Genomic DNA, 20,969 nt, shown 5'->3' with positions numbered 1-20,969 from the left:
CACCGAGCCCCAGACAGCCGGGAAGGGGCTGGGGGGGAAAGGGGGAGCTGGGGCTTTGGCTCTGACTCCCGGTGTTCAGGGGGATTTTAGCTCTCCCAGAGGGATTTTCCCAGTCCGGGTGCCTCTGTTGGAAATCAGGGTTGGGTACTCGTTTTGTGCTGCGGGTGAAGCGAGCGTGGCCGTGGGGTGTCCGGGCCGAGGGTACCGGGGAAGTGGGGGTTTGTGCCGACTGAGGGCTAGCGCTGGGACCGACAGCGGCGGTGGGCGCGACAGTCTTGATTCTCCCAGGGAGGCAGGGGCCGAGGGACGGCTCCGAACGAGGGATCCCTGATGGGGGCAGCGGGGCCGGGCCTGGGCCGGGGCTCCCGGGGCAGCGGGGCCGCGCACCCCCCGTGAGGGCCCCGCGGGGGCGTGTCCGCCACGTGCGCGCCCCGCCCCAGCCAATGGGGAGTGCGCGGGGGGCGCCCCCAGCCAATGGGCGCGCGGGGCGGGTCCGGGGGCGGGGCGCGGCGGCGGTGATGGCGGCGGCGCCGCCGTGCTGCGCGGTGCGGGTGAGGGGCGCGGACGGCGGCAATGGCGGCTGCAGCGGGCTGGTGCTGTGCCGCCGCCCCGCGCTGGTGCTCTGCCACGCCGCCGTCTTCGCCCCGTTCCTGCGCGCCGGCTCCGCCGCCTGGGCACGGCCCGCCGCGCTGCCGCCCGCCGCGCTGCGGCCGTGCCCGCGCCTCAGCGTTGTGCTGGGCGCCGAGGCCGGCGGGCTGCGGGAGCTCGATGCGCGGCTGCTGGCGCTGGTGCCGTGCGCGGCGTTCCGGCGGGCGCTGGAGCGCGGCCTCGGGCGGGCGGAGCGGTGGCGGTCCGGGGCCCAGGAGGAGGAGGGCGCCGAGCCGCGGGCGCTGCCCTGGTTCGCCTGGCTGCGGGTGCCCGGGCTGGACGCGCCCGAGGGCGGCTGGGCGGCGCGGGCCAGCGCCGGCTGCCTGCGCAAGGGGCAGGCGCTGCTGGCCTGCGGCTCCCCCTTCGGAGACCTGTGCCCCGAGCTCTTCCTCAACACGCTGAGCCGGGGGGTGGTCAGCAACCTGGCGGGCGAGGAGAACGCCCTGGTGCTCACCGATGCCCGCTGCCTGCCCGGTACCGAGGGCGGCGCCGCCTTCGTGCCCTCGCCCGACGGGCCCCGCGTGGTGGCCCTGATCGCCGCCTCCTTCTGCTGGAAGGGCGCCGAGTGGGTCGGGCTGACGCTGCTCTGCTCGCTCGCCGCCATCCTGCGCAGCAGCGCCGCTGTCCTGGGCGAAGCCGGCATCGCGGTGCCGCCGGTGCCGGCGTGGGTGGCCGCGGTGCCGGCGAGCAGCGGGCAGGACCCCCTGGGCTGGACGGCGCTGGTGGAGTGCGGAGCGACCTGGGGCTCCGGGGTGCTGCTGGCCCCGAGGATGCTCCTCACCTGCCGGCACGTCGTGGAGGCCAGAGCCCCGCTCCATGTGACAGCGGCAGCGGGTCCCGGCCAGTGAGTGCGGTTGTGCCCCTCCCTCCCACCTTAATCCCCCCACCCTGCGTGCCCCCCGGTTTGACATCTCGTTAACCGTGTCCTCAGGGATGCCGCCGTGCTCAGGGGACGTGTGGTGTTTGCCACCGAGGAGTCGTCCCCCTTCGACGTGGCCGTGGTGGAGCTGGAGGAGAGCGTGCCCGGCTTTGTCCCGCCGTGCCTGGCCGACACCTTCGTTCCCGGTAAGCAATGGCGGGACACGGGGGGTTGGGGTAGGGGCTGCCTCGCCCCCTTGCACCCACCTCCCGCCTCTCCCATCCCAGGAGAAGAGGTGACCGTGGTGGGCTACGGGGCTTTGGGGCCGGCGTGCGGCCCCTCGGTGACAGCCGGGGTCCTCTCGGCCGTGGTGGCGGTGGCCGGGCGCCCTGTCATGCTGCAAACCACCTGTGCTGTCCACGGGGGCTCCAGCGGCGGCCCCCTCGTGTCCTCCCGCAGCGGATGCCTCATGGGTGAGCCAGGGCTCTCCCTCCCCGGGGTTAGGTGTGGGGGTCCCATGGGTGTCCCCCGGCCGGTCCCAGTGACGTGGGCCTCGCTCCCTCCCCGCCAGGCATCGTGGCCAGCAACACGCGGGACACCGGTGCGGGGGCCACCTACCCCCACCTCAACTTCTGCATCCCCATCACCGTCCTGCAGCCCCTCGTGGCGCGCTACCGCCGCACCGGCGACCCCCACGCCTTCGCTGGGCTCAACCGGGTGGCTGAGGGGGTGCGGGCGACTTGGCAGCTCCAGCAGCGGCCGGGACCCCCCAGCAAGCTCTGAGCCCCCCCAGGTGGGGGGCGTGTGCCAGGGACCGAGGTACCAGGGACCGAGGTGCTGCGGATGGAGCTGCCACACCCCCTCTTCAGCCCCGGTGATGTGGGGGCCCAAGCACCTGGACTCCTCACCGTGGGGCAGGGGGTATGGCACAGTGCCTTTGAAAGCTGCTGACGGCCCCAAACTGGGGAGGTTTGGGGTCTGTATTATTGTTTTATTTTCTCCCTGGGGCCATAAATGCTGTGAGTTGAGGCCCTGGTGTTCCGTGGTGCTGAGTGGCTGCAGGGGGTGTGGTGGAGGCCCTCACTAGGGCATGGGTTGGGTTGTGGGGAGCAGGCTGGCCCTGTAAGGGATATTCTGGGTCAGGGATAGGATTGGGTTGGGGTCTCGTTTGGGGTTGGGGTAAAGCACAGGGAGGGAGGGCAGTTCTGAATCCTTCTACCGCTCCAGACCCTGTGGAAAGGGGGTTAGTTTGGGGTTCTGGAGAGGGTCAGGAGCTGGGGAGGGGACATATCCCTGGGGAGGGAGTCCAATTCCAGCTTCATGGCAGCCAAACTCAGGAACCAAAGCCAGGGCACTGGCAGGGGGGCACTCCTACCCCAACCCACAGCCCAGCCCAGCAGCGCCCACGCACAGGAGGGCACAGCAGCACCACCACCCCCTCCCCAGGACACCCCTGCAGGGCCGCTGGTGCAGGGGAGGCACGGGGGGTGCCAGGGGGAGGAACGGGCGGGCGAGTGTTTGACACAGCACGGGGTATTTATTTCACAGCCGCTACACAACGCCGGGGGCCGGGGCAGCCACGCAAGCACAACATGAGGGGGGATGCGGGGAGGAAGGGGAGGGGCAGCTTATCTATACGGGGGTTTGTTGATTTGGGGTGTTTTTTGGGGGGGTTTTTTTCCTTTTTTTTTTTTTTTCCCACTTTTATTAGCGCCATTTGCCCGGTTGAAGACCACGCAGCAGCACACTAGGCCTACAAGGCTCTACCCAAAAAAAAAAAAAAAAAAAAAAAAAAAAAAAGCTCAAATTTGCACAAGAGCGGCCCCCCACGCCCCGCTCGCCCCTTCCCCGGGCGAGCGCCCCGTTGCCCCATCCCACACGGGACCGGAGGGGGGAGCACCCACCCTATGCCACACCGGCAGCGGGGGGCTCACGGGGACCCCCAGCTGGGGGGCTGCCTCCCGGCCGTGCCGCCCACCGGGCTCTCCCGCTCCTCTACCAAATGTAGCCGCCGTCGTCGCCCTCGCCCGCTTCGCCCTCCTCTTCCTCGCCTTCCTCGCCGGCTTCCTCCGGCTCCTTCTCCTCCTCGTCCTCCCAGCCCACGCTGCTCCCGAAGTCGCCGGAAAACCCCGTCGCTTCATCTGTGGGGGCGAGGGGCGGAGGTTGAGGGCCGGTCCCGGGGTCACCGCGCTGTCCCCAGGCGGGCGCTCCCCGCAGCTCTCACCGCAGTCGGGGCTGCCGTGGCCGCGGGTGCCCGTCAGCTCGGCCCCGTGCTGGTCCACGCACCAGCACTCGCCACCGCCCGGCTCGCACTGTGCCCGCCGGTAGTAGCCATCCTCATCGCAGCTGGGGATGAAGGTGCCTGCAGGGGAAGCGATGGCCCCCCACCCCCCCCACGAAGACGTGCAGTGCCAAAGCTCCCCTGGGAGCTCCCCGTCCTCATCCCGGCACTGCTGGGGGATAGGGCCCTGGGATGCCCCACTCACCCAGCTTTTTTTTGGTTGCTTCTTGGATCTGGATCTTCTCCAGCTCTCTGAGACAGGGCGGCTCTGCAGCAATGCCACACGCTGCTCTTAGGGTGGGCATGCGGCCCCCCCACGGCGGGGAACCTCTCACCCCACACAGCGTGCGCCCCCAAACCCACGGCATTCATCCCTGTGGTGGTGTGCATCCCCCCAGAACTCCACAGCACCATGGAGTACATCCCCCCCCGACCCCACAGCCTGCATTCCCCACGGTGTGTCCCCACCCCTGCCCAGGGAGTACATCCCCCCAGCTCCATCATGTGTATCCCCCTGGCCCCATGCTGTGTGTCCCCCTTGACCCAAGATGTGCTTCCCCGTGACCCACAACACTCCTCCCCGCACCCCCGAACCCCCTGGTGCACCTCTCTCCTTAAGGCAAACATCCCACCGGCACCCCAAACCCACACGACATAATCCCCATGACATAATCCCCCCCGTGATGTACATCCCTCCCCCACACACGCTAACCCACAGTGTGGGTTCCTTATGACCCCGTGATGTACATCCCCGCTCCAATCCCAAAATGTACATCCCCCACTCACTCCAGTCCCAGGATGAACATCCCCCACCCCCCAGTCCCACAGCACGGATCCCCCATGATGTACAATCCCAATCCCACAGCGTGCATTCCCCAGTCCATGGCATGCATCCTCCTGACCCCGTGGTGTCCAGCCCCCGGCCCCACAGCACCGTCTCCCCCCTGCCCCGACGCACTTTCCCTCCAGAAGCAGAAGCACCACTCGGGAGCGGAGACTCGGCCGTCCTTGGAGGTGTCGCAGGAGTTGAAGAAGGCGCGGATGCACACCTCGTACTTGTCCAGGTTGATGGCGGCCAGCTCGGCCGCCTCCAGGAAGAGATCCCCGCTGGTGTCCAGCCGGGCAAACATCCACCCCACCGCCTCCTTGCAGGTGGCTGCCACGCTCCTCTCCAGCGCTGCAGGGCAGGATGAAGCCCGTGGGGCCCCCGCAGGGACAGCACCCCACGTCCCCTCCCTGCGCTGGGGACACACGTACCGGTGGTGGGGCTGGCGGGGAGCCCTCCGGAGCCGTTCTGCTTGGCGTTCTCACGCAGGAGCTGGAACCAGTCGCGCAGGCGGTCACCCAGGTCGGCCAGATCCTGCCCGGTGCACAGCTCTGGAGGGGTCCAGCGGGGCAGCGTCAGGCCGGGCAGAGCTCGGGGACAGTCCCCCGGTGCCCCGCACCCCACTCACCTTGTTTGGTGTCGCCGGCGGGGCTATGCGGGGTCGGGCAGGGGCACTGCCCCTCGCAGCGCACCGTCAGCTGCTTGCTGGCCAGGCACGCCTGCTGCTCCAGCTTGCACTGCGGGGCGACAGCGGGACGTCGGCGGGGGGACACGGGCCACGGGGCCCCGTCCCCGCGGCTGCCGCCGCTGTCCTTACCGCCGAGCTGTAGGTGTGGCCGACGGAGCCGCAGACGGCAGCCACCGGGGCGGCGTGGCAGGGCTTGCAGCCCCCGTGCGCCTTGGGGCCCAGCGGCTTGATCCTGCACGGGGCGAGAGGATGCTGAGCCCCCCCCGCCCCGGCTCCCCCCTTCCTCCTGCCGGCCCCGGAGCCGCCGAGCTCCTACCTGTGCTCCAGCTTCTTGCGGCTGATGCACATGGCGCGCTGGTAGCCCTGCGCCACGCACACCTTGTGCCGGCTGCACTTCACCTTCTGGCAGGGGTCCTTGGTGGTGTCCAGGGCTGGGGGGACAGAGGGGGGGACTGGGGAAGGCGGGGACGCCCCAGGGGAGCCCCGGCAGCGCTGGCCAGCAGCCGGCCCGGCACAAAGCGCCATTCAGGCCGCAGCTGGGCAGCCGCCTCGGCACCAGCTGCTGCTTCCCGGCTCGCTCCGACCCCACCAGCGCTCCCAGCCGGAAGGGAAAAGCCCGGGGGGTGCAAGCAGAGAGCGCGACCCCCCACCCCCGTCATACTGGCTGGCACCGAGCCCACTGTGCCTCATCCCGAACCCATCTCAGCGGTACCTTCATCCCCGGGCTGGTTGTCCTCCCAGCTCTTGATGTAGTCATCCTGCGAATTGGGGAGAGCCCGCGTGAGCGCAGGTGGCGGGGGAGGCGACACCGGGCCAGGCGTGCCATCACCCGGCTCGGAGCCACCGGCCCGGAGAGGCTCCCGCTGCTCACACCCCCTGGGCACCCCCACAGCGGGAGGCAGGGACGGGGGGCAGCCTCCCCCCCACAAGCAGGGTGTCACCCCCTCGGTAGCCCCTCGAGGCTCACCTCCACCTCCTGGCAGCACGGCAGCGAGATGGCCCAGCCGGCACCGAGAAAAAAAGAGAGAGAGTGTGTCCACCGTGAGCTCTGGGACAGCCCAAAGCGCTGCTCCCTGCCCCAAGCCACAGCGACAGGGCACCCCGACCTGCCGGTGCCCAAAGCTCTCGCCACCAGCCCTGGATGTCACTGGCACCGACCACCAACGTGCTCACCCTTCTCTGGCTCTAGACCTGTAATCCTGGAGAGCCTTTTCACAGGATAAAGCCTTCCCCCATCAGCCAGCTGGGAAAGCCGAAATGGCATCGGGTGGAGGATGATCCCATGCCTCACTTGGGAGCCCAGTGAGGACCTCAGGGGATCCCCGTGGTGCTGCCACCCTGATTCTTCAACCGTGAGCCCAGAAGGAGTGGGCCAAGATGGATGTCGCTGTCTGGGGAGGCAGAACTGCTCCCACAGGACCCCGAAAGCATCCCGGGGGTGTGGGGGAGTAGCAGGGACTCAAACCCTCCCGGCAGGCAGCATCGCCCTCCCCACGGGATGCTCCGGGGTGGGCTTTGCGATAAAGCAGGAGCATCCCTGCCGCCCCGGGGAAGGTGGGCAGGGTTTGGGATGGCAGCTGGAAGCAGCGGCACGGGAGGCAGCTCTGGAGGGGATGTCTCGCTCCAGCACGGCCGTGTTTGCACCGCAATCGATAGCCGCGTTCCCGTGCCGTGATTGGTAACACTGCGGCGCTCGACAGCTCCCTGCGGCCGCCGGCCTCCTCCCCGTGCATCCCCCCAGCGGTGCTGCTCAGTCGAAAACCCCACAAATCCATGGATTTGCTTATTAATCCAAGCTAACCGCCAGCAGGGCTGCAGCCCCCCCAGCTCGGCAGCCGTGCCACGGCAGGGTGGGCCCCACGTGTGCTGCCAGCGCCCGGGGATGGGGATCCCTCGGCCCTGAACCCCCTGGGGATGCTCAGTGCACGTCCACAAGTGCTCCCCTCGAGCACCCGCAGCCATCCCAGGTCCCAGGTGCCCAGTGCTGGCGTTGGCCAGCGGGGGTGTTGCGGGCAGGGGTCTCCAGGGGGAGGAATTTACACCTTTGCACCCTCACCCGTGCTCTGCCACCCTAACTGGTTTATTTCGGGGATGGTGCCCCCCCGCCCTGCCCTGCGCTGAGTATATCTCCCTTGCTGCCATCTGTCCGTCCGTCCATCCATCAATCCAATCCATCCATCCCATCCTCGCTGCCAAGGTGAACCCGAGTGTGCATCTGAACAAAGACCAGAGGGGCTGGCTCGGGGTGGGGGGGGGAGGCTCGGGGTGTGCCCCCTCCCCTCCCGGCTGCCGCAGGTGGGATGAGGCTGCAGCACCATGTCCCCCACCCCGGAGGACACGAGCTGAAGGTGTAAAACGAGCCCAGGAAAAACCCCGACTGCCCCATAAAATTAAAGGCTGGAGCTAAATGCCATCGAGGCTGTTCGCAAGGGGTGACAGCATCTTCAGCCCGGTGTGCCAGGTGTGCCGGCGCTCCTCCAGCAGTGCCTGCATCCTCATCCTCCCTGCCTCGCGTCCCCCACATCCCCAGGGGTCATCAGCCCGCGGAGGCAGCTCCGGCCGCGGCTGCGGCACCGCGCGGGGCTCCGGGGACACCCCGCGGGGCTCGGGGGAGCGGGAGCCCGGGGGGATGCTCGTACCCTGACATGGGCTGGGCTGGCACCGAGGCTTTCAGGCCACGGCGCAGCCCCCGCAACGGGCGGGCGGGCCCTGCCTGCACCCCCGTGTGGGACACGGAGAGAGGGTGCAGGGGACAGCACCCCCGGTCACCGGAGAGGGTCGCTTTGGCATCAAGCCCTGGCCACGGAGGCACTGGCATAAGCCACGCAGCTTTGGCGACGGGCAGGGAGGCGGCGGCGCTGCCGGAGCCGGTGAACATCCCCCCGGGACCGGGGCCGGCAGCCGCCCACGGCCGCGGCGGGATGCGGGCACCGCCGAGCATCTCCGGGCGCCGGCGAGGGGGCGGGGGCCGGGGCCGGGGCCGGGGCCGGGGCCGGGGCCGGGGAGGGTCGCTCTGCGGCAGCCGCAGCGGCGGGGCGGGGAGTGCGGGGAGGGGGCTCCCGGTGCCCGGCAGCGCGTCCCGTCTCCCCCGCCCCGCTGCCGGCGCGGGCTCACGTCTCGGAAGCGGTTCCAGTGCTTGATCCTGCCGCCGTACTGGGAGATGGACGAGAGCCACTGCTCGTCCTCCATGAAATTGCCGGGGCTCTCCCCCGCCGCGGCGGGCCCGGGGCCGGTGGCGGGGCCGGCGGCGGGCCCGGGGCCGGCGGCGGCGGCGGGCAGGGGCAGGGCCAGCAGGGCCAGCAGGGCGCGGCGCCCGCCCCCGCCCCGCATGCTGCCGCCGCGCCGGGGGGAGCGGGCGCGGTGCGGAGCGGTGCGGTGCGCACGGGGAGGCGCCGCCGGCGAGTGCGGCCGCGGGGCGGCACCGGGCGGCACCGGCGGGAGGGCCGGGGCGGGGGCTCCGCCGCGCCCGCCCGCCCTGCGCGCCGGCAGCGGGGCGGGGGAGCCGCCGGCACGGCACGGCCGCAGCACCGGTCCCGCTTCTCTCCCCATCCCGCACCCCCGTCCCTGACCTGAACCCGTCCCGCGTCTCTCATCCCGCATCCCCCGCCACACCCCCATCCTGAAGTCCTCGTCCTGCACTACCGCGTCCCCATCCTGCATTCCCCATTCTCCATTCCCTGACACACCCCCTTCCCCGCATCCTCTGTTCTGCATTCCTGGGCTCTATCCGGTCTCCATTCCACCTCCCCCATCCTGCATCCACTGTCACACCCCTATCCTGCACCCCTCATCCCTGGTCCACACCGTGTCCCCATCCTGCATCCCCATCACATCTCCATTTTCCATCCCCCATCCTGCATCCTTGGCCCCCACCCAGTCTCCACCCCACATCCAATGTCCTGCATCTCTTGGTCCCTGGAATGTTCTCATCCCACATCCCTGCCAGATCTCTGTCCTACATCCTTCATCCAGCATCCCTGGTCCCTGCTAGGTGTCCATCTCACATCCCCTATCCTGCATCCCCTGCTACATCCCCATCCAGCACCGGTCAGCCCACATCCCTCATCCTTACCATGTATCCATCGTGCATCTCCCATTCCATCCACATCTCTGTGTACCCCATCCTGCATTCCCAGTCCCTACTGCACCCCAATCCCACAGCCCCTCATCCCTGCCATATTCCTGCATCTCCCATCCTCCAACCCCTCTCCCTGCGATGCTCACACTGCGGTCCCCATTCCTCAGCCATCCCAGCACAGCATCTTAGGGCTCCAGGGAAAAATCCCACCCCTTTCCCAAGGTTCTGCTTTTGGATTTTCCCCTCTTCTCAGGCGGGGGAAATCAGGGTAAGCAACAAGTAACAACTCACCCCAGCTGCAGCTCCTTCACAGCTTCAGCTGGGGATGCCACAGCACACATACAGCTTCTCATCTCCCTGCCAGGACACTCAGGATGGGAAGGATAACTGCCAGCAAACCCCAGTGATGACAGGGAAAAGATCAGAATCCTTAATTCTGCCTGGAGAAGAAGGTGTGAAATGAATTTTGCTGTGCTAGGCTAGAGCAGCGGGGTAAGCTGCTTACCAGCGAAATTCAACCAGCTTCCTAAAGAATTGTCACTAAAACATGTTTACACAAGTGGCAAGAGGAGGAGCACGCTCCAATTGTCAAAAACCCGTGTTTGCCTCAGCTTCTCGGTGAGAGCCGTTAAAAACTCGTCAGGCAGAAGCTTCCCAAGGTGCATCTCCCCTTTCCTGGTGGCTGCGTGAGCAGCTCCCGGGTCTGTTCCAAAGAGATTTTCCAAGTACCTCTTGAGGCTGGCGGAAAGATGACAGCAACCGGTGTTAAGTGCTCTCAGCACCTCCCTGTGAGCGTGTGCTGGTGCTCTGCTCCCCGAGGGAGCCGTTTGGAAGGCGGCTTTCGGAGAGCACAAAGGCGTTCTGACGCCAAGGAAAAGGACACCAACAGCCCAGCGGCTGTAGCTGGGTACAAGCAAGGGCACCCAGCAAAAGCACAGATGATTTGATTGCCTGATGTGCAGGCTTGAAAGCAGACAGGCAATTTGGTCTGTGAAACATAAACAGCATCACATTTGGGGGGCAAAACCAAAAGCAATCCCAATTCCTGAATGACTCCCACTGCTGTTTGTGCATGACCAAACAGCCAGCTCACTCTGGAGGTGAGAAATGGGGTGAAGACCTCTTAGAAATGATCACTAGGATGTGTGGGTTCTGCTGGAGCACCTGGCTGAGACACTTTCCACCTCTAACACAGCACGATTCCATATCCAACAGAAGCAACTAGGCATGGGCAGCAGCACCTGTTTTGTTATAAAACAGCCAAGCACCAGCACCTTCCAGTTTTCAAAGTGTTCATCCTAGGGCAAATTGAAATCCTGTGTTGCTATTTTTACCAAATGTGGAAATTTACAGGAAAAAACAACGTTGTCTTGAGATCTCTGAAGGATTCACAATGGAATCAAAGAGCTTGGTGCTGCTTTTAATGGAGAAACCACCTACAAGGCATATGTTTTTTGACACGCTCCGAAACGGTCACTGGAAAGAACTCTAACCATCGATGCCTTCTTATTATCATAGTTATGTGCTGTGCTGGAAGTTTAATTACAGAAACTATCAATGCAACAGGAGATAAACACTTTGCTTTTGAAGGGAATTAATTTATTTGGAGATCTACATCACACAGGCACGCTGCTGGAGATCCAAAGCAATGCCTGACCTCAATATCGTTAAATCGTGCTCCGGGAAGCTCTCCTGGATTTTAAATACTTATTTTAAGAACAAACTTCCTTCTTATGAAAAAAAAAAAAAAAAAGCCACATTTAAACATCAGTGATGCCCCAAAAGCCCCAGTTCTAGTTGTTTTCTTGGAAAACCAGCAATCCACAGATACCAGAGGCAACTTTGTGACATTTTGGGGAAGGGAGGAGGCAAGACTCTGGCAACCCCCAAGGAGAGGGCAGTGGGAAAAGCAGCAGGGAAATGCCATGGTTCCCATGCTTTGGAGGAGTCATGAGGCATCCCAGCTTGGAGCTCCCAGGTTCCCACTGAAGATTCACGTCCTATAAAACCTTTCACTGAGGGATCACGCACACAGGGCTGCCTCAAGAGAAGCACAGCTGCCCAGATGTTGCGTAGTAGCCAGAGGCATCCGAGGAGAACCTCTGGGAGAGACGCACCGAGTCCAGCTGCACCTCCCCGAAGTGGAAGTTCTCGAAGAGCTGAAAGGAAGAAGAAAAAAAAAAAACACTTGAAGGGCTCCAGAGGAATGGAGCCTGCAGCCAGCCCACAGCTCTCTCACAGGAGCTGGACCTGCCAAAAGCCTTTCCTCACAGATTGATTTTGCCTTTAAATGAAAATGTTCTTTACGTTATTTTTCCCACTAAAGACTGCACTTGAACTCTTTTTATCTACCGTAGCAGCTGCTCAAGCCTCCCCTATTCTGAGGGAGCATGGGGAAGCTGTTCACTGCACCCCCAGGTGGCTCTCAAGGTGGCAGGCTCTGCAGGAGCAAGGTTTGAGGCCAGGAGGTTTGCACTGATCCAGGCCACAGGATGCAGGACTTACCAGCTACAGCTGAGTCCTAATTCAAGCTAGCAGGCTGGAGGCACAAGGCTCCTCATGCCAGCACTGACCCCGCTTTGTTCAACAAATCCGTCTTTGTTCGGCAAAGACTTGAGTGCAAATTAAGGAAAGCAAGCCAGCTCCAGCGCCCAGGGGGTGTGTCCCTTGCCCATTAATCCAATCCACGAAGCAGACCAAAAAAAAATGACATCAGAATTTCTTACAAGAAGTTATTGCTGGAAAAGCATCGTGTCCAAGCGTAAAGTGCTCCTCCCATTCCATTAAGCAGCAGGAAATTGCTGTACCTGGGAACATCAGCTGTGCCTCAGGAAAAGCTTCTCGGTGGAGATGCTAATTTGGAAGCTCTGTTTAACAGGAGAGCTGTGAGTCACTGAGAACCTGAGCAACGACTTCTCCCCACCTTGGAGATCTCCAAAATGTCCATTCCATCTGTCTCCTATTCAATTTTCTATCTGTCCCTGCAGGCGTGGGCTTGAGACAGTCCCACAGCCCTTCCTGCCCTTACAGAAGGCAAGAAGGAAAGCCAACACCATTAATCCTCCTGGAGCCAATGGTGCATCAATTCCTCCATAGAGGGAATGACTGAAATCCCAAATAACTACTTAGCATCTGAAAGGCTGCACTTCACCTCCTCCAAAGAGGCATTTGGCTCTGCCTGGCACTGATTTGGGCACAACTGCTCTTTTGTTGGTTCTCCCAAGAGTATTCTATTTCGTAAATACCCTTTTTTTTCCCCTTGGAGGAGACCAGCTAGCTTTCTTCCAGGACTATTCCTGGGTTTGCTGTCGTTCCACAAAGGAAAAGTGCAATAGGGAAAGTGATTCCCTGCCTGTCTTGGGGCAGAGCAAGAGACCCCGGGGCAGCAGCGTGGCCTCAAGGGACACTGAGTGGTGGCTCCACGGGGTCAGTGCCCTAAAGAAGAGCAGCCTGCAGAAAAGAAGCTGTGCTAAGGAAGCATCTCAAACGGGGAGAGGAGGAAAAGAGAGGAAGAGAAATGACGACAGCCACACAAACTCCATTTCATACAATTAAAGATTTATACAAGAAAGATTAATTATGTTCCCAAAAGCCTGCGTCGTTCATGTTGGAGGACTTAGGATAAAATGTCTCATTAATAAGAGATGGCAGTAAAAAGGGGTTGGTCACCTTTCTCTTTTTGTTTTGGCTGACCTCAGAAGGAAGGATGGTTTCCTGCTCTCTGGGGCTCCCTGCAGTGCTCTGCCACTGTGCCCACTCACCCCAAACCTTAACACCTGTCCCTGTCACAGTGGCTGCTCAGACTGTCACTCCTTTCCATCACAGAGCACTCTCCACCCAGGAAAAACAGAAATCACCCCTCTCTTGATTCCTAACAGAATTAGAATTAACCCCAGGTGTGCTGGTAAGCAAGGAGTATGAGGGTTTGAAGAGGGCCCCCTCCAGTGCCCAAAGGGGCTGGACAGAGACTTTGGACAAGGGCATGGAGTCATGAGACAAAGAGGAATGGCTTCCCACTGCCAGAGGGATTCAGATATTGGGAAGAAATTCCTCCCTTTGAGGTGGTGAGGCCCTGGCACAGGGTGCCCAGAGAAGCTGTGGCTGCCCTGTCCCTGGAAGTGTGCAAGGCCAGGTTAGATGGGACTCGGAGCACCCTGGTGTCCCTACCCATGGCAAGAGGGATGGAACGAGGTGCACTTTAAGATCCTTTCCAACACAAACCATTCCAGGATTCTATAAAGAAAACAAATTAAATGCTGGGACGTGCCAGACCCCATCAGCAGCGCTAGAAGTCAAACTTTTCCACAAAATAACCAGAGGAAGAATTTTATGTTACTGCTGCACATCACAACCTGGTTTTCCTACTAAACTCACGTACTTCAAAGCCAAAACTAGTTAATGAGACAAACCCTGTGCCCTGTTTGCCTCACAGAGCCTCAGGCACATCACAGCAGAAGGATGACTGGGAAGCCCCAGAGGACACTGCCCAGGTCAAGGGCCCTCCATTTGTCCACTGCTAAAAGTGCAGCAAAGCCATTGTACCAAAGCACTTTGTATTCCCTTGGCTTTTATAAGACTCACCACCTCCCGTGTGTTCGAGCAGCTGTGTGTTTCCCAGGGAGGAACGCTGCTGGAACTATTGATTTTTGGTAATGTGGCTGTACTTTCTGAGAGTAAACATGCTACAAGATTTAGAGGACAACCACAGACACTTTTTTCTGCTCTTGTTTCAGGCCGGCTTCTCGCCGACGCTCCTGCGCTCCCTGAGGCTTCCCACAGCAGAAGCCACCGGACTCCAGGCACGGAGATCACTGCACATCTGAGACCTGCCTCAGGCAGTGTGGAGAGAGGCCCCTCAAACATCATCCCCCAAGACCTCTGAGACACCAGGAATCCTCCAAGACCTCTGAGATACCAGGAAGTGGCTTCCCATCACGAAAGCATCCTGCACTCCGGTCCCTGGGGACTCAGGAAGAGACTGAAGAGAGCCAAGCCTCTGCTTTTGACTTTCACTTCTATTTATCTTGAGGAGAAGCCAAGCAGAGCCAAGAAAGATATTTATAACTCCCCCCTCTCCTCAGCCACCACGGAAACGCTCTGGTTTCGGAGGAGCCCTGGAGCACAGCTGATGAAATGCCTCCTGGGAAAGCATCTTAGCGTTTTTTTATTCCGCACCAGGAAAGAAGGTACCTGGAGGTTCTTGCCCTTCAGAAGCAACTGAACATTGGCAGATTCCCCTTCCCATCCTTTCCTATAGCTGCCAAGGGCCCACTTTGCCCTGAAAAGGCTGGAGGGAACACGAGGAGACGTGGATCAGGAGCAGCCAGGAGGGAGGCAGGGGAGGAGAAACGCAATCGCCCGCAGAGCCGTGTCATTTGATTGGAGTGGGACGCAAGGCTCAGCAAAAGCACAGTAATTCTATAAATCCAAACACACCAAAGGATTTATGTCCTCGATGCCCAAGGAATAAATAAGAGGATGGAGGTTGGGAGTTTTTATTTTTTTTTAAAGTATTATAAATGAGAACGAACCTGATGGAGGTAAAGGTCAGCTTACAGAATCAACACCACGCATGCAGTGCAAGCTACTAACTCCCATCAAGGGAATAGCACTTAGAGGACTAAGTGCCCTGTGTCTCCCTGCTGCCTTCCCAAATTGAATTAGAATAGAATAAGGAAAGAGCACTGTTAACTTTTAACCCCAGACCCAGCACCTCCAAGAAAATGCTCCAGGGATATGTCCTGCCTTACAAGCCACAGCCAAAGGTTGGGAAACGCTCAGTGAGGATGCCTGCATCACCCACGGGGACAGAGCAGGTGCCTGAAGAGTGGCAGCAGCAGCATCCCAGGATCTGTGGGGGATGGCAGAGATTACAGCCACACTGCCCTCCCCAAAAGCCATGAGTTCCCAAGAGAAGAGAACTGGATGATGGATAACCCACATTTCACAGGTCTGCCTGCAAACTACCATAGGCCCAAGTGCTCCTCTCTCCCCCTCTCCTGTCCTGGGGACTGGGTCCAAGGACACACCACTCAGATCATGATGAAAGGCCTGTGGTAGCTCCCAGAAAGCAAGTTTTCCTCCACTTCTCCTCCCAAAGTCGTTTATCCTGAGGCAGGAAAAGCCAGCAACACCACTGTCATTTCTGACACCACATTTTCTCCCATTTAAGACAATTTTGTTCAGATGCTGGAAACCCTTCTCCCTCTGAGGTCTGTTCTCCTCAGTTACCCACAAATTATCCAGCAGACCTCCCTTGGGATGAGACAGCCACTTTCTGAAGGAAGGCAAGAGGTTGGAGACTTGTTCTGGGAGAGATGGAATCACATATCAAACCGCTTGCTCCTTGCAAACCCGCTCATACAAACTTCAACCCTTAAACCACAACAACTTCCTTATCAAAGGCAGAGCAACAGATCAAACCCAGGATGCCTTTTTGCCAAATTTTCTTCCCCTTTTTAAGCCTGTAAAATAGGTTTTGCTGAGGCAAGGAGGAGGATGACTCCTCAATGAAGAAGTTAAAACAGGCGCCTAAATGATGTCGTGTTCCAAAGCGCGGGTGTTTGTCAAGCTGTCCTCCTCGGGGGGCTCGCTTCCCACAGACAACCCTCCTGGAATGAGACAGCACCTCTGTGTTCCAGCCTGGGAACAACAGCAATAAATCACAGCTAATCCACATAAGGACAGCAGCGATGTGTTTCAGCTCGGGTTATAAAGAGCGGAGGTGCCAACGCAAACCGGGGCTTTTAAATCACCCGTCACGGGCTCAACAAGCATGAGAAATATTAATGGATTCGGCTGAAGAAGCATTGGGAAGTGGGAGGACAAAGTAAGTCCACGGAAAGGAAGGGAGTCAGAGGTATTTAAAACTTCCTTCACGTAATCTCTGGCTTGTATTCACGCTGCCTTGGCCCGGATTTTGCCACTACCATCAGGGTTATTGATCAGTTTTTAAAGCCTTACGTCGTTTACAGTAGTCAGCCAAAAAAAGACCCATCCTGAATCAATAAAAAGTCCAAGCAGCTCTGCTGAGAACCTCGGAAATGCCGAGGGAACAACAACCCACTGCAATGCCTTCCAATTAAAAATTCCCACTAACAAGGGGATAAAATGGATGTACACACACACACACCTCCCTGGACTGCAGGGAGTTCTGCTGTGAACTCCAGCCCCAGAAAGCAATGCCTTAGGACTGGGCTATTATAGATCAACAGCACAAAACTGTCCCCGGTGACTCAGCGCTGCGGGCGAGCAGCGCCGTGTAATGTCATTATAGCCTGTGACAATCCGCCTCACAAACCCCACTGCCCTCGGCAGGGAGCTGAGGGAGGGTCCTGTTTTCCATATCTGGAACAAACACAGAAATTAACAACTTCAGAGAGGCTGGGAGGAGGAGGAGGCTCGTAGCTCCAGGAGCCTACGGCTGTGGATGAGCTCGCTGTCATTCCCTCTGCCCGGTCCATGCTGAGTGTGGGACACCAGCAATCCCTCCTCTGCTGTTTCTCCTGGCTGGAAGATGTTCATCCACCCCAGGATCTCATGCAGGAAGGGTGTGAACAGGCTGAGCACCACTGGCCTCCATGGTAGAGCACGTGCAGGAGGATCACGCTGACGGACAACCCAGCGCTGGGAATTGGGGTCTGGCAGCCCACGGCAGCGCACGGAGAGCTCCAAGCAGGAGATTAAAGGGAGGCTTTGGAGGAGCTGGAGGCTTTACAGCTTCAGCTGCTCCGCACAAAGTGACAACACTCACCAGCTCGCCCGCCGGCAGCACAGCCCCAGCGCGCAACGAGGGAACAGGCTCGGAAAGCTGGGAGATTTCCGCTGGAAATCAGCATTTTATGGTGCTGTTATCCCTCCAGGGAAGGGGAGGAACAAACAAAATCCCAGGCATCCGCTGACAAGCATGGAGAAAAATTAAGTGGTGTTTCTGAAGAGGTGCCTCAACACAGAGCAACAAAACCTGTTTGTCTGCAGACTTTCTGCGCTCTCCCCTGGAAATTTCTCCATCTCGTACGGGGTGATATATTTGAATTAAAGTTTGTATCCCACAGCTTGGGATGGAAAACACTGGAGAAGAGCAGGGAACAATCACCCTTCCAAATCATCTGGCTAAAGCACAATGCGCAGTTCCCATGCCAGACACAACAGGAAGGCGCTGACTGCTTGGCAGAGTGCTGGATTACTGATACCAGCACCAGGCAAAAAGGACTGATGGGAGGAAGTAGCAAAAACATGGCAAGATTAAAAATCTTAAAAAATTAAATTTTGAAACGTGCAAGTAACACTCAGAAACACTGATGGGCTCTAAGAGAGTGGGCTGAACTCCAGGGAACTCTGTCCATCCGAGTTCTTCTGCTTACCCTCCTTTGCTGGCACAACCACAGACTCCAATCCTGCTTTTGGGATTCCACCTACTTGTTTAATGTACCTCAGTCCTGCAGCCTCCCACACAGACCTGCCAGGACCTCTCCAGAAGGCTGTTATCTCCAAAGCTGCCACAGCTCCCAGGTTGCAGTATGTGCTGGCAGAGCTCTTTTTTCCTCATCCCAAAAAATTCACCAAACTCCATCCCAGTTGTGACCCAAACTCCCCCAAATTACGACAGAAAACCCCAAAACCAAATCACCTGGTGGCTCTCAGAAGATGATAAATAACCAGGCAAATTGTCAAGATCTGAGGACTTTGCTAAATAAGTAGATTCTTCTTCCTTCTATTTTTGACATTCAAAATTTCCTGAAACAATTTGGTGCCAAAAAAAGAAATACCTGATTCCTGTGTTATTCACCCTGGACACCACTCTGCCAATGATTATCTGTCAGAGATTTCATTGTGCTTGGAAGCCTGCCAGGAATAATGCATGAGAAGCATAGGAAAAGCAGGTAGGCAGGCATTCATCCAGAGAGGAGGCTCTTCCCAGCATTCCCAACCTCCTCCTCAAATTAGCAACTGCTTCCTTTCCATGGCTTTTTAAAGAATGGTTGGCTGGGCATCCAACATTTTCCAAGGCTGTTCAGGTGTTACAGTCTTGGAAAATGTTGTGCAGAGGGTGCAAGATGGGTAGGAAGGACAGAGAGGTTGGTTGTCACCTGGCTGTCACCACCAGCACAAGGCTGCAGATTGTTTTGTTCTGCAAGTGTGCAGCTGGCTCTGGAGTGTCTCTCCAACCCCAATATAGCATCCAGTCCTTCCACATGGATAATGCAAGGAACAGCCCTTCCCCTCTCCTTTTCTTCCAGCCTCTGGCAAGATATAAAAGGCAGCAGCGGAGACCTTTTCACCTCATCTCCCTTAGGGAGAATAAAGCAGACAGACTTCAGGAGAAAGAAAATCTTGTGTCATAAAAGCCCCAGTGGCCTCTCTCTTGGGAGATACCCAAGTCAGGGCTATCTCCTCTATGGCACAGGAAAATCCCTTACCATTAAATCACTGGTGCAGTGCCTTGGAAACAACATGACCATCTCTCTCTGGCAAAGTACCACCAATATAAGAAGCAGCAAGTTCATAGAGAAAGCTCCACGGCGCATGATGGGAGGTTTCCTTTATATATTTTTATTTCCTGAGCCAAAGTAAATGCCATGTAAACGCCAAGAAGCTCTTGGTACATTCACAGATGCCATCTCATGGGTGTTTTGCATGCAATCCATGTAGGACTCATGAAGTGACAAAATGAAGAAAGGATCAGTGAAGGTCATTGGCTCCACCATCCTCCCCTTCTCCAAGGCAGGAGAAGCTTGGTGATGGCAGATCCTAGATTTACATCTCTGCTCCCTCAAAACAACCAGAACCCCCTTTTCCCATCTCCTCTAGAGCAGTGCTTCCTTATCCTCCACTTTACAAGGGTTTTCCTAATCCCTTGCTGCAATTTAAGCCCATTATTTATCACTTCATCATCCCACTACTGGCAAAAGCATTCCCATGCTTCAAGAGTTTTTCCTACGTGCTGCCCTCCTTCCCTTTACCAGCCTCAAATCAACTCTTTCAGCCCCAGCTTGTAGACATTTTCTACCCTTCCAATTACCTTACTGTTGTCCCCTGGGCTCTTTGCACCCATCCATTGTAACCAAAACATTCAGCTAAGCGTAGTCAGAGGTTTAATTTAAAGGCATTTGCCTTTTTATTTTATTTCCACAGACTGACTCAGTCTGGAGCAGCCCCCCACAAGCCAGAGCCTGGCCTGCTGGGCTGGTATTGAGGCATTCTCCATCCTCCCTCCTGGACCTGTCCTTGTTCACAGCTGCCTGTTTGCTTCTTCCTGATTCCCCAACATTGCTTGGAGCTCTGTTCCCTCCTACTCACCTGTGCAATATTCCTGCCTCTCCCCAGCTGGGTTTCACCTGCAGACCTCAGAGTATATTTCATGCTGCCCTAACACCCTCCTGACCTCCACAGGTGGGATGAGGACGAGGTTTCCAGCTCTGTGAATATGGAAGCAGCTGATCCTTCTCTGACTGCTGCCATGTGAAACCTCAGCTCTTCATAAAATTGGAGCAAAGCCACCTCAGCTGCCAGAGGGTGATGCAGCAGTGGGGAGGGTGACATTCAGCAATAGTCTAAATTAATCTGTCAGGCTGGATTTTTTTTCTAATAGAACCGTTCAGGGCTGGGTGAAGGCCTTTGTTCAGCTGAATTCCCCTCCCTCCAGGATCCCCCCCCTCTCAGAAGCCAAATCTAGTGGTGCTCCTGCCACTGCCACGCTGCAAATCCTTTGCTTTAGCTCACAGTTTTGGGTCTGTTCCCCCCATCACAAATCCATGAAAATTCATGTGCTTCAGGAAATCAAACCCCAGTTGCTATGGTGAAAGGCATTCTGCAAACTAAGAAACAAATACAAGTGGGACATTTGGAGGTTACCAGATTTTTGCATGTCTTTCAGACAAGAATAAAAACCCTTTCAGCAAATTCAAGGATCTGGTAAGACCCCGGACCTACACCTCAAATGTGAGGGATTTACAGTACAACTTAAAGAAATTAATAATCAAACACTGCATTTCTCCACAGAAGCCTCATTCCCACGGCTCCTATTACAGCAAATGCAGCAACAGTTTCTAAGAGCTGGGCTTTGCCTTTGCTGCAGAGATGGCAGGAGGCTTGAGACACATCCGGGAACACCAGGACAAGGAGCTCCCCTCAGAGTGACCTCTCATTACGCCCATCAAACACCAAGAGGAGGAGTCTAGCTACAGAGCCAGTAAATTAATTCAGACAGACACAGAAAATTATCCAGCAGAAGGGTCATGGCACCTTTGGGATGAACTGCCTACTTTTGCTAATCAGTGGGTTGGGGTTTTTTGCATTTAATGTGCTGGGTCCTTGCCTTCTATTAAGGCGCTGCTGTAATTCAACCCCTGCCAGCTCCACAGAGAAAAATCATCTTCTTAAGATCAAAGAGGTGACGCTGTCCTGGTGGCACAACAGGGATCTGGGAAGTGAGGAGGTGGGATGCTCACCGGGTGGGAGGCAGAGGCGCCCACAGAACCTCCAAAAGGCTCAGCTGCTGGCCTGGGTGGGAGTGCAGCGGTGCAGGGACAAGAGGATTCAGAGACTCTCAACAAACCCTCTTCCAGCAGTCACAATTCCTGCTAAAAT

At 58.3% G+C, this 20,969-nt stretch overlaps 3 protein-coding genes across 6 annotated transcripts in view; 1 reads left to right on the top strand and 2 right to left on the bottom strand.

Moving 5' to 3' along the window:
* Positions 1-518: 518 nt before the first annotated feature.
* On the top strand, positions 519-2,536 carry TYSND1 (trypsin like peroxisomal matrix peptidase 1). The gene is made up of 4 exons (XM_005533120.3): positions 519-1,492; positions 1,580-1,713; positions 1,795-1,980; positions 2,079-2,536. Exons 1-4 carry the CDS (start codon positions 519-521, stop codon positions 2,288-2,290), a joined length of 1,506 nt encoding a protein of 501 aa, XP_005533177.2. The 3' UTR covers positions 2,291-2,536.
* Positions 2,537-3,295: 759 nt separating this feature from the next.
* SPOCK2 (SPARC (osteonectin), cwcv and kazal like domains proteoglycan 2) lies at positions 3,296-8,632 on the bottom strand. The gene is made up of 11 exons (XM_088059461.1): positions 8,417-8,632; positions 6,270-6,278; positions 6,015-6,060; positions 5,619-5,733; positions 5,432-5,534; positions 5,243-5,351; positions 5,046-5,165; positions 4,747-4,965; positions 3,994-4,056; positions 3,732-3,869; positions 3,296-3,648 (listed from the first exon to the last, which is right to left on the bottom strand). The coding sequence occupies exons 1-11, from the start codon at positions 8,630-8,632 to the stop codon at positions 3,503-3,505; spliced, it is 1,284 nt and encodes a 427-aa protein (XP_087915587.1). The 3' UTR covers positions 3,296-3,502.
* Positions 8,633-10,893: 2,261 nt separating this feature from the next.
* Positions 10,894-20,969, bottom strand: part of ASCC1 (activating signal cointegrator 1 complex subunit 1) — a 34,947-nt gene continuing 24,871 nt past the window's right edge. For 3 of the 4 annotated variants that reach the window (XM_014261660.2, XM_088059459.1, XM_088059458.1), the window contains exon 10: positions 10,894-11,539. In XM_014261660.2, coding sequence (XP_014117135.2) covers positions 11,423-11,539 — 117 coding nt within the window. In that variant the 3' untranslated portion in view covers positions 10,894-11,422. The remainder of the gene's footprint in view (positions 11,540-20,969) is intronic. The other variant, XM_014261661.2, reaches the window with a different exon arrangement.

Source organism: Pseudopodoces humilis, chromosome 9 (genome assembly GCF_049639895.1).
Source record: "Pseudopodoces humilis isolate 2021_Gansu_Grassland_sample_001 chromosome 9, ASM4963989v1, whole genome shotgun sequence".
NCBI lineage: Eukaryota > Metazoa > Chordata > Aves > Passeriformes > Paridae > Pseudopodoces > Pseudopodoces humilis.
This window is presented reverse-complemented; position numbering and strand designations above follow the sequence as displayed.